The following is a 13,801-nucleotide window of genomic DNA, read 5'->3' as shown; positions in this document are numbered from 1 at the left end:
CAAAGTAAAACTCCCACGGGTGCTCGCTCTCAGACTCTGCGTCCAGATGCTCTGAGGAGTGAGGTCCCTTGGGCTTATTTCTTCTTACAAGGGATGCTAAAAGCCCCAAAAGCAAGAAACTCAAAAGCAACTTGGTCCAAAAGCTGCCATAAAAAGTCAGCAACGCAAAAAGCGGAATTTCCGTACAATTCTGCCACGTCAGCAGTGAGCGGAGTTTACCGCCGTCCATACAGCAGTCAGTGCAAATCGCGGTCGTCCGTACAGCAATCAATGCAAATCGCGGTTGTCCGTACAATAGCCTTGTCAGCCATTTCTTACGCTTTATTTTGAAGCCTAGTGTCCCTTTGACCCCTCGACAGTTGTCCATAAGTTGGAACAACTTGATAGTTGGTCATGCCACGTTATCAGTTCGTGACATTTCCCACTGAGCCTTTTGATCCGAAGTATAGGACTTCAACAAGTCCCAAACCACCGAATTGGCTATCTCAAATTGCCCGTCTGTCGAGAACTGCAACCGCGTGCCAATGTTCTCCCAGATTGCCCTCCAAAACAGCCTAGTGAATCGGGGATCTCTCTCCGAAACAATGGACTCAGGCATACCATGTAATCAGAAACTATGAGAAACAGTTTAGCCAAAGGATCGAGCTTAATTGTCGTCCGTCCAAGATGTCTGCAAAATCTGGAACTATGGCGCACGTATCTACCATATCCTCGAAGTTGTGGTGATGAACTGCCGAAATAGCCAAAACCTAAGGCTTACGAGACAGTGCATCCGCCACCACACTCTTTTGTCCCTGATCATGCACCAAGGTGGTACAAAACGTACTGTACATGGCGTATATGTACATATTGTACGTTAGTCCGTACACGAAAAAAATTATGTACGTAAAAATATGTACTCTTGTAAAAAAATTGCAAAGTACTAAATTTTCTAGGACGTTTCCAATAAAAAACAAGAGAGAAGGCAACAACTTCCAGTACGGTTTGCATGGCTTAGGCATGATGATTCTGTCGCAAGCAACAAGACAGACATGAGTGAGAGAGAAAGAGAGAGAGAGAGAGAGAGAGAGAGAGAGAGAGAGAACCTACACGAGGAAATTGGAGAGAAGAGAGAGAGAATTTACCTGCGCACCTGTCTCTGCAACCTACAATTTCTCTACAGTGAAGAGTTTCTGCACCTAGTGTTCAGACATCTACAAATTGAGGCCTAAAAACTGATCACCCAGTTGAAGCAAAACTCTTAGCCACGCCAAAAGTCGGACAATTTCTATTAAAAAAAAAATGCAGCACCGTACGGATCGTTCCGTACAGTACGGATCCGTACAGAACGTCTGTACGGTACAAATACGTTCTGTATGTACGTTTTGATGCTAGCTTGTCATGCACAATTTGAAAGTAAAATTGTAAGCAAGTGTTTGCCCACCGCATTTGCTTGTCCAACAGCTCTTTCGGAAACAAGAAATAGCGCAAACTCTGATGATCAGTGAACACTGTCAAATCGGCTCCAAGTAGAAAGTGTCGCCGCTGAGTAAGAGCATGGATGACGACTGCCCAAAGCTCCTTCTCATAAATCTATGCAACCCGTTCTCGTCTAGAAAACATTCGGCTCTCATAAGCTCAAACTGCGACCCCAATGTACCTCAGATGGCTTTTGCAAGACCGGCAAAGCCAACACTGGGCCAATCGTCAACTTCTCCTTGAGAGTCTTGAAGGTTGCAATCTTAGATGGCCTCCTATGCAAAAGGAACCCCTTTCTGTGTCAAAGCATGTAGAGGAGAAGCAATCTCCACAAATCTTCGAATGAACCGTCAGTAATAAGAGCAAAAACTCAAAAAGCTTTGGACATTCTTCAAATCGGGCCAATCTTTGATGGTCTCTATCTTGGCCGAATCCATTATGAGTCCTGACACCCTCCGCACAAATGATGTGTCCCAAAAAGCGGATCTCAGGTAAGAAAAACTCGCTCTCCTTGCCATACACCAACAATCGATGTTGCCTCAGTGCCTGGAAAAACGTGTAACAAATGGTGTCGGACCTTGGCAAAAGCAGTGTCCAAGTTCCTCGTGTACTGGTCGGCTTCAAAAATCTTATCTTTCGTGCTTAGGAAGGGTGGAACCTTCATAGCACCTTCAATAATCTCAAATGGCGCCTTCCCCGTCGAAGAGTGGATCGTGTTATTGTAGGCAAATTCCACCAAGGGCAAAAACTTTTCCCATTGAGTCTTCTGATCAGAAATGTAAGACTTCAATAAATCCAGTACGACTCAATCTCAAGTTGCCATGAGAATTGCAACCGTGTGCCAATGTTCTCCCAAATAGCCTTCCAAAACAAACTCGTGAATCGGGGATCTCTGTCAGAGACTATTGTCTCAAGCATGCATGTAATCTGAATATCTGGGCAATGAACAGTCTCGTTAAATGATCTGGCTTGACTGTTTTCTTCCTTGGAATGAAATGAGCTTGCTTGCTAAATCTGTCAATAACAGTCCAGATACCATTGTGCCCACTCTGAGTCTTCGGGAGATCAAAAATGAAATCCATAGCAATACTTTCCCAGGGGCGGGTGGGAATGGGTAAAGGCTGTAACAATCCCTGTGCTTTATGCCAGTCAAACTTGACCTTCTGGCATACCAAGCAACTGTGTACAAAATCGTCCACGTCCTTCTTGAGTCTCGGCCATAAGAAGTAACGCTCCACACCTTTCAAGGTGGTGTCAATGCCGTGGTGACCCGTAAATGGTGGACAGTGGCATTCGGTTAGAAGCTTTTCCCTCAACGGTTGTGTAACGCACAACATCATTTTCTTCATCAAGTAGCCATCTTGAATGGAATATCCCGCTACTACCTCCCCATTCTATATCGTGTGAATACATCCGAAAAATATGGATCTGTGGCGTACTGATCGACCATGTCCTCGAAGCTTCTATGATGAATCGCGGAAATAGCCAAGACCAGCGGCTTCCGAGACAAAGCATCTGCCACCAAGTTCTTTTGTCCCTATACAAGGACAATCTGGAAGTGAAACTGTGACAAGATGTTAGCCCACCACATATGCTTTTCCGAAAGTTGCTTCTGTGACAAAAAGTAGCGAAGAAAACTCTGATGATCAGTGAAGACCGTGAAATCGGCTCCGAGTAGGTAATGTCGCCACTGAGTAAGAGCATCGATAACCGCCAAAAGCTCTTTCTCATAAATCTGTGTTGTCAATTCTGGCCTTGAAAACAATCGGCTCTCATAGGCAATGACATGGCCTTCTTGCATTAAGATCGCACTCATACTACGACCACAAGCATCACAATATACTTCGAATGACTTTTGCAAACCCGGCAAAGTCAAAACAGGTCCCGTAGTCAATTTCTCTTTCAAAGTCTGAAAGGCAGTCACCTTTGTGGGTCCCCACGAGAAAGGGACTCCTTTCTGTGTCAAAATGTGCAAAGGGGAGGCAACCTCTGCAAACTTTCTAATGAACCGCCGGTAGTAAGAACATAAGCCCAAGAAGCTTCGAACTTCATAGACATTCTTCAAATCGGGTCAATCACGTATAGTCTCAATCTTGGCCAGGTAGTCTCAATCTGTACTCCTGCTGAGACGATGTGTCCCAAAAAGTGTATCTCCGGTAAGAAAAATTTACTCTTCGTGGCATTGATCACCAACTTGTGATCTCGCAATGCTTGAAAGACCCATAGAAGATGTTGTCTATGTTCTGCCTCATCCTTGGAGAAGACTATAATGTCATCAAAGAAAGTGCCAACAAAAGATCTATACTCAACTTTCGACCCAAATAACTGTGGAAATCCACCGATTTCCTCTTCTTTCGAGACTGCTTCAAGTCTTTCACTATCTGCTGTCACAAAAATACGGAAGCGTAAACTGACGTTTAATTGCACTTCAAATACTAAAGAGAATTAGAGAAAGAGAGAAAGCTTGACACTTCATTGGGGACCAGAAGATGGGTTGGTCCCCCCCATAAAGAGAATATCTTTATTACTAAGGGAGAATCTTTACAAGCACGGGAACGGAGCGAAAGTCCGTCCTCTATTCTTTCTTGGCCTTTTTCTGCTTCTGACCGAGAGAGTAGAAGAACTGCTCTCTGACTACTGAGAGGCTCTATCCTCTTCTGCGAGATTTTGGGAAGCTCTCGTAGGGGAGGGTCTACCTTTCACAAAACTCATCGGAAGCTCTCACGAATGAGGCATCTTCCGCTAACTGTGCCACTTTGGACGTAATCCTTCCTGCAATTAACCAACCACAGAAACATGCAAAACACACACACATACGCTTGTTGTAATTTTTTGCACATAACCAGAAATTGTTACCTGAGCATGTTCCAATGCCAAATTGGAGGTCCTTTTCGCGATGGAAATGCTCCAAACTTGGTGTATGTGTAGAGTAGGTAGTGGGGAATGAGATTCTATTAAGACTTTGCTGAAATTCACCCTAATACAAGTGATTAGGGACTGAAAACAGGGAATTTGCAGCAGCTAGACAAGGGAGAAAAGAGAGTTTTCTACTACTTTAAGCAATGAAACTTCTCCCAAAGCTGCATACAACCATGAGAGGCCTTGTTCTAGGTGATGGGTGCTCAGAGGCTCCACATACACCACAAGGTGCTGCTCTCAAGCTTCAATGGAGAGCTTCACTGCGTAGAGGATGGTCAACTTGGGGGGGGTAGTGCACTACCAACCTGGCAAGAGGGGGAGGGGCTGCTCTCTTATAGCCTCCCAGAAGAGGGGACGCTAGCATGAATAGAGAGAGAGAGAGAGAGAGAGAGAGATTGCATGGGAAAGTGTGCCAAGTGGCACACTTACTTTAAAATTTAAAAACCATTCAACTTTTGACTTTAAAAATCCTATGCTAGTTAATTAAGTGCACAACTGCACACATAGATGCAACAAATGAAAACCTTAGCTGCTCCCTAGCGCATTGCCGTGCCAGCAATGCTCTGGCATTACCTGTTCGCACTTGTCCGGCCATTTGGTCCGCAAATCATTTAAGAATACTTTTAACTAACTTATCCTAAGGCCGTAAAATAATCAGGCCTAAGGGTTATTATTCTAAGGACCCCATCTCATTCCTGTGCTTGCACTAGCGCGCGTAATTTTATGAGCCTGAAATCTGAGGCTACTATCTACCCCTTCATTGAAGACCCGATTTCCCAATCGCTAGGGCTTCAGGGTATTTTCTGCTAGGGTCTCCCTGAGGTGCACTGGCCCAAACTTGGGCGCACCTGAGGCCCCACAACTGCTAAATCTATTCTGATGTGCACACAACTAATTAGATAATTTTTTTCTCGTAAATAAATTAATTATTTACAAAGTCTGACTTAGTTACAATCCGGTTCATCTTCTGGTCAAGAGCTCTGTCTAGCTCTTTCTACGAGTACACCTTCCGCTTTTGAGCACTTGTTTGTCCTTTCAGCTTTCTTCTCGACTTAGAATCAATGGACTCATGCCATCTCAAGTGAATCTCATCAATCGGGTAATTCTTGAGGTGTTTTGCAAATCTCTGGTCTCTGAAGTACTTGATCAGTCGATACACACGTGTCAATAGATATCAAGGGTGCAACAAACAAGGGTGAATCGGGTGATGAACTTGTCTGCAATCGCGAGCAAACCACCTCTCCGTACCAAGTAGCCAATAGATTTCATATCTATCGCGATGGATCTTCTTAACGTGAATTCCCTAGCGTATACCGCCCACTAAACCGGCATAGGAACACACCGCACACAAAGGAACACCGAAGAGGGTGTCCACGTGGTGCAAATAGGGAGCGCTAGGCGTAGAAAGAGAGCTCGCAGATGGAAAAATGCCAGAGAGGGGAGATCGATGTGGAGAGAGAAAATGCTAGAGAGAGGTGAAACAGCGGCACACAAAAAACGCTAGCAATAGAGAAAATGCTAGAGAGAGAGTGCCCCAAACGCTAGATCTCTGCACTCAATAACATGCCAAAAGTACAAAGGGGGGAGGGGGCTACCTATATAGGGAAACGGGAAGTTTGCCCTACCTCAGCCAAAAACCCCATGATCCCAATAAATGGCTAAAATATGCTAATAAATATGTAAACTCACTAAAAGTGACTTGGGACACATATTTAGTAGCAGATAGAGCAATACCTTGCTACATTTCCTCCAAGCACCAAGACACATCTACAGAGAGAGAAACCACATGCCTCAAAAGCTTCCCATGTGTGGCTGCCCTCTACAGAACTGATGTAATGCGTAGCGGAAGTGATTGATGGTGAATGCTCCGGATGAGTGTTCAATGCGTACTCACGGTTCCTTTTACTTCATGAGAGAGTTCTTTTTACTTCATGAGAGAAATGTGCAATAGCGGTAGCAGTTCGGTATGCTAGGGGTCTACCATGGAGGGCATGTCAAATCTTTGCCACCACACCACTTGGACACTTGTACATGTAGTATGGAGAGCCTTTCCAAGATCGATCTCTCTCTCTCTCTCTCTCTCTCTCTCTCTCTCTCTCTCTCTCTCTCTCAGATATCCCGCCGCTTTCTACCTCAATGAACCCTCTTCTCCACAAATGCCTTGTACATGTATGTGGCATTGCAAGTGTTCTCGTGTCAAGGAATCCTATTGGAGAGCCGGATTGAAGTCAAGGTATTTACCAGATTGGAGGTCATTCCGTCTCTTCGTCGCATCTCCTGCTGCTTATAATATCCCCACCAATGTCATCACTGCCGGATTATGAGAGTTGTCCTCCTTTTCTTTGATCTTATCAAACAGCACTTTTTTGTTTTCACTTCTACCCTAGCTGTCCACACCTAATGCATGTGTATTGCTTGGTTTTTTGCCAATTTGGATGCATATGTAATGTGGTTGTTAAGTTTACCATTGGCATTAATGGGTGTGTGCGCGCGCGCGCGCGCGCGAGAGAGAGAGAGAGAGAGAGAGAGAGAGAGAGAAGCGGCACATACAGTTTGAGGATCGAGGATGAGGACTTTCATCCCCGCGATGTCGCTAAGCATCCGCGCGATGTAATCTCGGACAGCAGTCACCAGCACCATCGTGACACACGCACACTCCCGCCCTCTCTCCAGTATAATTCGTGGGCTTTTGAAGTTATCGAAGTGGTTCTGAATTTACACACGAGGCGGAGGAAATGCTTAGCAGAGGGGCGTCAAAGTTGGATAGCCAACGTTGATTTGTTAAAGGCCTATTTGAGATCGTCTTCCTCCGCCCTCACGACTAAGTAACACGAGATATTGAATGATGTGCGAGCCGTGGGATCGACGTGCGAGAAGTGAGACACGAATATCAAAAAGACGCTCAATCGTTCAATGTGTATTTTTATGCCTTAGTTTACTTTACAGCATTTTTGTTTACTTTATATATTTTTGTTTACCCTAAATGCATGTGCGCTTGTGGTTAAGGCACTAGTCTCTCATCACGACCGCGTGGGTTCGAAACCCATTCTGTGCACCCTACGTTGACCTTTTGCATGTCGTCCGTCACCCTCAAGATTCCCTCCCTTCAACGTCGTCCCCGTTGATCCCACAGCTCGGGGGTCATTAAAGACCCCGTGCAAATTAATCATGTGGCTCCGTGTCCACCCTTTTTTTCCTGACCCCCCCCCCCCCCCCCCCCCCCCCCCCCCACCCCACACCCCCTTTCCTTTTGCTGGCCTCTCTCTCTTTTTCGCTCTTCCCCCTCCAGAACTGTTCAGACGAGGCGATCGTAGACCTGCAGCAGACTTTGCCTCATCGTTTGAACCCAGCCTTATATTTACGAGTGCATGACCCGCATTCGGGAGAGATAGTAAACTAGCTTTAAAGATTATGGGATAATTATCAAAGTTACTTTGTTAGAAAGCTGTGATGAAATAGTTTTTTTTTCCAACACACCAGAAGGCCTACAGGGGGAGATGCTTATCCCTTCCAAATATTAGCCATGTTACATGGTCGGGCAACGGCCGCGTACCATCAAGCAAGAGCCACACGTAGGCATAACCATGGCAACCTTATGCACTACGTGCTGGTAACGACGAAGAGAACTCATAGCAACCAGCTAGGAACCTCCTCCTCAGCAGGTGACCCATGCACCCGAGTGTCTAAGGGCAAGAGCCCTAGCAACGTGAACATCAGGTGAGCACAAGGTGTCCCTCTAGAGTGTGATCCAACGGGGGATTTGAACCCACAACCCATATGTTGAGAGCCAAAGCCTTATCGTTAGACCAACTCTTTGTGGACATGATAAAATAGTTTTACTCTTGCCCAAAATTCTCTGTTTTTAGTAAATGATTAAAGGGAGAAACTAGTAAACTAGCTGAAAAACTTATGGCATAATTTTTGAAGTTAGAATACATTGTTAGGAAGTTGTGATAAAAATATATTTATGCTACATCATTGAAATTGAGAAAGTAGTGTGTAAAATAGAAGTGTCTTCAAATCTTAATGTATTTCCAAAAGTGTAGTGGAGAATGTTTTGACCTACACAAAAGCTTGTAAATAGAAATTCTACCAATATTCCTCACCAAATGCAACGCCTTCTTATCTTCTTCACCACACATGTTGCTTCATTACAAAAAATGACTTGTAATTTTTGTGATATTCCGTCATTAGAAGGGAAAATGAAATTATGCCCTTCCATAAAGAAGGATATTACTTCCAAGTGCCTGTCTTTTGAAAGAATAGGGAGCACTTCAAATCTTGACACTGATTTCTGTTACGGTATGAGTAGTCATCCCACCATGGACTTGTAGGAAAGTGTGTACGAAGTTATGAATTACTCATCCATTGGTATTTGTGTGTATTTGGTTGCTTGGTTTATGAATTAATCCCTAAGCAATAACGCAAAAAATTGGAAGATAAGGTTATAAATGTATTTTCATTGGTTACAATGTAAAAAGCAAAAGTTACATGTAGTATCATCCTCAAACAAAGCGTAACTTGATTAGTCAAGATATTGTATATGTGGAAAATGCAATTCAACCCTTGTTAACATGTACCAAGGAGACAGATACGAGCTCACAAAATGTATATGATACGTTGTTGCCTCTATTAAGTGGTGGAAGTATGAATGTAAGTCCTAATGAGCACATGTGTAGCCTATGTACGTTTCAAATGATGTTACAGATCAGCCATTTTTTGATGCACATTTACTTGATGAGGATAGGGCTAAAAATGAGTAGGCTAGAGGTATGCCAAGATAGCTAATGCAAACCTTGCTCAATAGTAAATTGGGTGTACCTTTGTTTAGTCGTACTTCTTCAAGTTCTCGGCTTGCCTATTATGCATCAGATTGTTATGTTTTGGTTGTGTCTAGTATGTATGATGAAAAAGTGCCTTCATTTGACAAAGCACAAAATTCAGAATTTTGATTGGCCGCAATGCAATCTGAGTATGATGCTATTGTAAAGAATGGCACATGGTCCTTATGTGACTTGCCTCCTGGTAAAAAGGCCAATTGTACTATGTAGATTTTCAAGCTGAAATGTAATCTTGATGGTGGTGTTGATCACTATAAAGCTAGACTTGTCGCAAAAGAGTATGCTCAGATGGGACTTTTTCTCCCACTTTGTTGAATGACTACCATTCCTAGCATTTTTGCATTGGCGGCTCATAATGGTTGGAATGTATATCAATTGGACATAAAGACTACATTTTTGAATGGTGATTTGCATGAGGAATTCTATGTATCATGGCCTTGTGGTTTTGTTCAAAAAGGGCAAAAAAGCAAAGTGTGCAGGCTTACAAAGGCAGTGTGTGGTTTAAAGCAAGCTCCATGTGCTTGGTATCAAAAAATTCATGCTTATTTGGCCGCTCAAGAGCACTTTGTATGTCAAGCGTTGTCATGCCATGCCATTTTGTAGATACGATGAGAAAACAAAAAGCAAAAGTCATCTATGTAGTTTTGCATATTTGGTACAGTTCGACGATTTGTGTGTTTTCCAAACACGACTACAAGTGGTGGGTCATCATATTTTTATGTGGAAAATAGGATTGGATGCAGAGGGTTTGAGTTAGGGATCAAGATGGATTCTTTAGACCTCCAATCAAGTATGGGAATGGGCCTGATACGGCCAAATTAGCCCCCCTTATGCATATTTTATTAAAATTTTAATAATTAAGAAAGCACGATAGTTTGATGCTATTATTAGATAAATTGGGATATTCCAAATGACTTGCATTGTGGCCGATGAGTTCTAGGTTTTTTTAAATCAAGAAAGTGGGATATTTTGATGTTATTGTTAGAGAAATTGGGATATTTCGTACGACTTGCATCGTGGCCGATGAGCTCTAGGTTTTTCCGGGCTTTACGGGGCTCAATTTGGACTCTGGATGGGGGTTTTATGGCTAGAGTATACTCCCTTTTTGTGATTTTGTTTGGAGGATTTTGGAGGTCTTTTGAGTTTTAAGGAGGAATGCTTCACAGAGTGCCATGTGGCAACATGAAAAATCCCACATGCGAGCTCGTTGTTATAGAAAGCATGATATATATATGGCATTGTTACTCTCCCATCGGTATCACAATGTGTAGTTGAGCTTGGAGCTCTTGTGGCTATGGAGGTCGACGTCATCCTGCTCGAAGGCTACTGGCATGTGTGGTCAAAATTGCCATGGCGGTATAAAGCCAAAGGGACTTTGGGAACTGGACACTCCAAACATCCTGCCTTGACCCTCTTTATAGGGTCGAGCCTCATGCTTATTTCCTCATGAGGACCCTGCCTGGCTACCCTTGACCTTACATTACTCCCCCCTTGAAGAAGTGTTTTCATCCTCAAAAACGAAAGTGGGTTATTTCTTTGTAAGAACACTAACGTTTTCCCAAGTGACATCTTCTTTAGGTTGATCTTTCCACGTAACTAATGCTTGGTGATACACATGATTGACGAGTTCGAAAATCATGGTAGTCGAGAATGCTCTCTGGTTCATGTGGTTGCGTTGGAGGTTCAATAAAAATGACCAAAACGTGAGGATCAATTATAGTGTCGTCCCTATGCAAGTGTTTACGTAAATGACTTACATGAAAAACTAGATGAATACAAGAATGCGAAGGGTAAGTAAATTTGTAGGCCATGTCACCAACTCACTTGAGTATTTTAAATGGCCCACAAGATCTAGGAGATAGCTTAGGTGCTAGATCAATTTTCAAACTTTTTGAATGCTCTGGAATGCGTGAAAATACCTCTTCTCCTTCCATAAAGGTGACTTGCCGACGTTTCTTATCAGCATGCGTCTTGTACCGATCTTGTGCTTGTCGAACATTTTGACAAGCAATTTTCAGCATGTCCATAGGATCTTGGATAAAGTCCTTGACTTGCTAAATTTTCTCATTAGCCAACCCCACCATAATCGGTGATCTAGGTTGAAAACATACATAAGCATGGAGGGACTAAACCTGGTTGTAACATGGTTTGCAATATTGTAAGAGGACTCCCAATCGGTTCGCTTCTTGCTAATGTATGCATGTAGCACATCCTCTAGCACTTAGTTAAATCGTTTATTTTGCCCATCCCTATCTGGAGGACCCCCAATACTTATATTGAGTTGGGTTCTCAACGTTTAAATACAGCCCCCCAAAAAAGACTCTAAATATTGGGATCACAATTACTCACAAATTATTTTGGGCAATCCATAATAACTACACAGATTGTTTGCAAATAACTTGGATAAGTCTAAAGTTTTCATGGTAGACTTGGGTGGCATAAACTATTAAAGTTTAGTCAAACTATTTACAATCACCCATACTGAGTCATGTCCTCCTACAAGGATTAGTAGGCCCACCATAAAATCCATAGAGATATTGCACTTATTGTGTCAAAAAAGCTTCATGAGCAATCAAATGCATGAAATTCCATGTTGTTGCAAATATATTCCCTAAAACACTAGGGCCCATAACACATAGTGTGAAATCAATATTCCATGGTTGGATGGTTTGTGCTTGCCAACACCCATGGTTTGGTTTATGCTCATAGCATACACAAAACTCGAGGGAATAGCTCATGTAAAAAGAAATATTACTTCTCACATTGAATTGTAGCAATTCATAAGAGGCTAAGCAAAACACTTACGAGGTAGTCCTGCTAAACCATTTAAACCATAATAAAATGTGAACATAAACCACATCTAGGTATAAATAATGAAACATTCTCATTGACATGACATTACCTTGTTGTAGGCAAAATAATTATGCAGAATCGTAGCCTAGAAGTTGAAAGAACTATCCATTATTATTTTTTTAACAGTACTTGTTACATTAACAAGTCTTAATAGAGGTAGCCAAAAATTTCTAGCCCCATTGAAATTGTGTCTTATACGACATTCTTGGAGAGGTCTATTCAATGGATTCGACCAACAGGGACTCTTTCATGACACATAATTAAGAAAAAAGTGTCAGTATTAGTCCAAAGACTCATATTCTGTCATAAAATCTAATATCTAACCAACCCAAATGATTTTCTCATATTAAATTGATCACTTAATGTGGGAGAATAAACGGGAACAAGTGTTAAGATATAGATATGTGCTTATAGATCTATCTCAACACGGGGCCAATAGTAAAGGGGCCCAAATGGGAGATGGTCTATCAAGAGCAAGGCTAACCAATGGAGCATAAGACCTTAGGGTTAGCTTCATTGAAGACCTCCAATAATGTGTGTAAAAGTCCTTTGACCTTAGGTAAGCTAGGGCGGAGCTTGAGGTGGGAACCCGGTCCAAGCTCGAGGTGTTTGTCCTGCTTGAGGTGCTTGTCGTGCTTGAGGTGTTTGTCCTGCTTGAGGAGCTTGATTAAGGTGCTTGAGGTGCTTGACTTACTCCATGCTTGAGGTGCTTGACTTGCTGCTTGATTAAGGTGCTTGAGGTGCCTTGACATGCTTGCCTGAGATGCTTGTGGGAATACCCCCTAGTCCAAGTGCTTTGTCATGATTGATGACTAAGGTGCTTGAGCTCCTAAAGTCAAAAGCATCCCTACAAGAGGGGGGGCGAGCCCTTTTCCTAGGGATTAGAGAGAGAACACACACTCACACTCACAAGGGAAGCCCCAGCTTGAAGAGGCAGCAAGGACACTTGTCAAGTTCCTCCTCATGTTGCCCTCATGGTGTGCCTGAAGCCTATTGGTTGGCCACCCAAGGGGTCCAATGATAATTTAGGATATTTAATTAATTGATTTTGCATTTATCAAGTCCTCTCTCTCAAAGGGAAAAGGGGGACACTTGTCCCAAGGCTACCCATGTTGCTTGTAATGGCTTCTGCTTGTGATTGGCTAGACCTGGAGGGGTCCAATGAGCTTCAAGCATGAGCTACAAGGGGGGGTCGACCCAAGCAAGCTAGGGGGGTGCTTAGGGGGTATACTCACCCACACACACTCACAAACACTCTCATTGTGTACTATGCAAAGTGCAAGAACTCCCTCTCCTTCTCCAAGCAAGTAGAGGTTGAGAGCCTACACCAACACTCTTGGCTATGGAGTGCAAATCCATCCAAGAGCCATGATTCAATGCTTGAGCTTGCCATCTATTTCTTCTTCATTACTATTCTATTATGTATGCTAGCACAAGAGTTATGATTAGTGAGGAACTAGCTCTTTCTCGTATGAAATGTTTCTTCTTCCTCTTCCCTACCCTCATTCCCTGCTAGCTCTCTCCACCTTCGAAGGTGTTTGAGGTCTTGGGACTGAGGCTTGGTATAGTTAAAGCTTTCTTCAAGTTTAGGTTATGCTATGATGGTGATGCATGAAGCTTTCCATCTTCATTGCTTCACCTAGGTCACAAGGAACACAAAGAATGTATTGTAACAAGTCTCTCTTTATGGGAGAAATCATAATACAAATGCCTATTGGAGGGGGGACCGG

General features: G+C 43.1%; 1 protein-coding gene across 2 annotated transcripts in view; it reads right to left on the bottom strand.

The window, feature by feature from the left end:
* Positions 1-7,117, bottom strand: part of VPS45 (vacuolar protein sorting 45) — a 107,872-nt gene extending 100,755 nt beyond the window's left edge. Inside the window, exon 1 of one of the 2 annotated variants that reach the window (XM_086523314.1) lies at positions 6,928-7,117. In XM_086523314.1, the coding sequence (XP_086379440.1) occupies positions 6,928-7,017 (90 nt within the window). In that variant the 5' untranslated portion in view covers positions 7,018-7,117. The remainder of the gene's footprint in view (positions 1-6,927) is intronic. The other variant, XM_086523313.1, reaches the window with a different exon arrangement.
* Positions 7,118-13,801: the final 6,684 nt, after the last annotated feature.

Source organism: Adiantum capillus-veneris, chromosome 11, assembly GCF_014529385.1.
Source record: "Adiantum capillus-veneris isolate H3 chromosome 11, ASM1452938v2, whole genome shotgun sequence".
Classification (NCBI taxonomy): domain Eukaryota; kingdom Viridiplantae; phylum Streptophyta; class Polypodiopsida; order Polypodiales; family Pteridaceae; genus Adiantum; species Adiantum capillus-veneris.
Note: the sequence above shows the minus strand (reverse complement) of the source record. Positions and strands in the feature narration are given on the sequence as shown.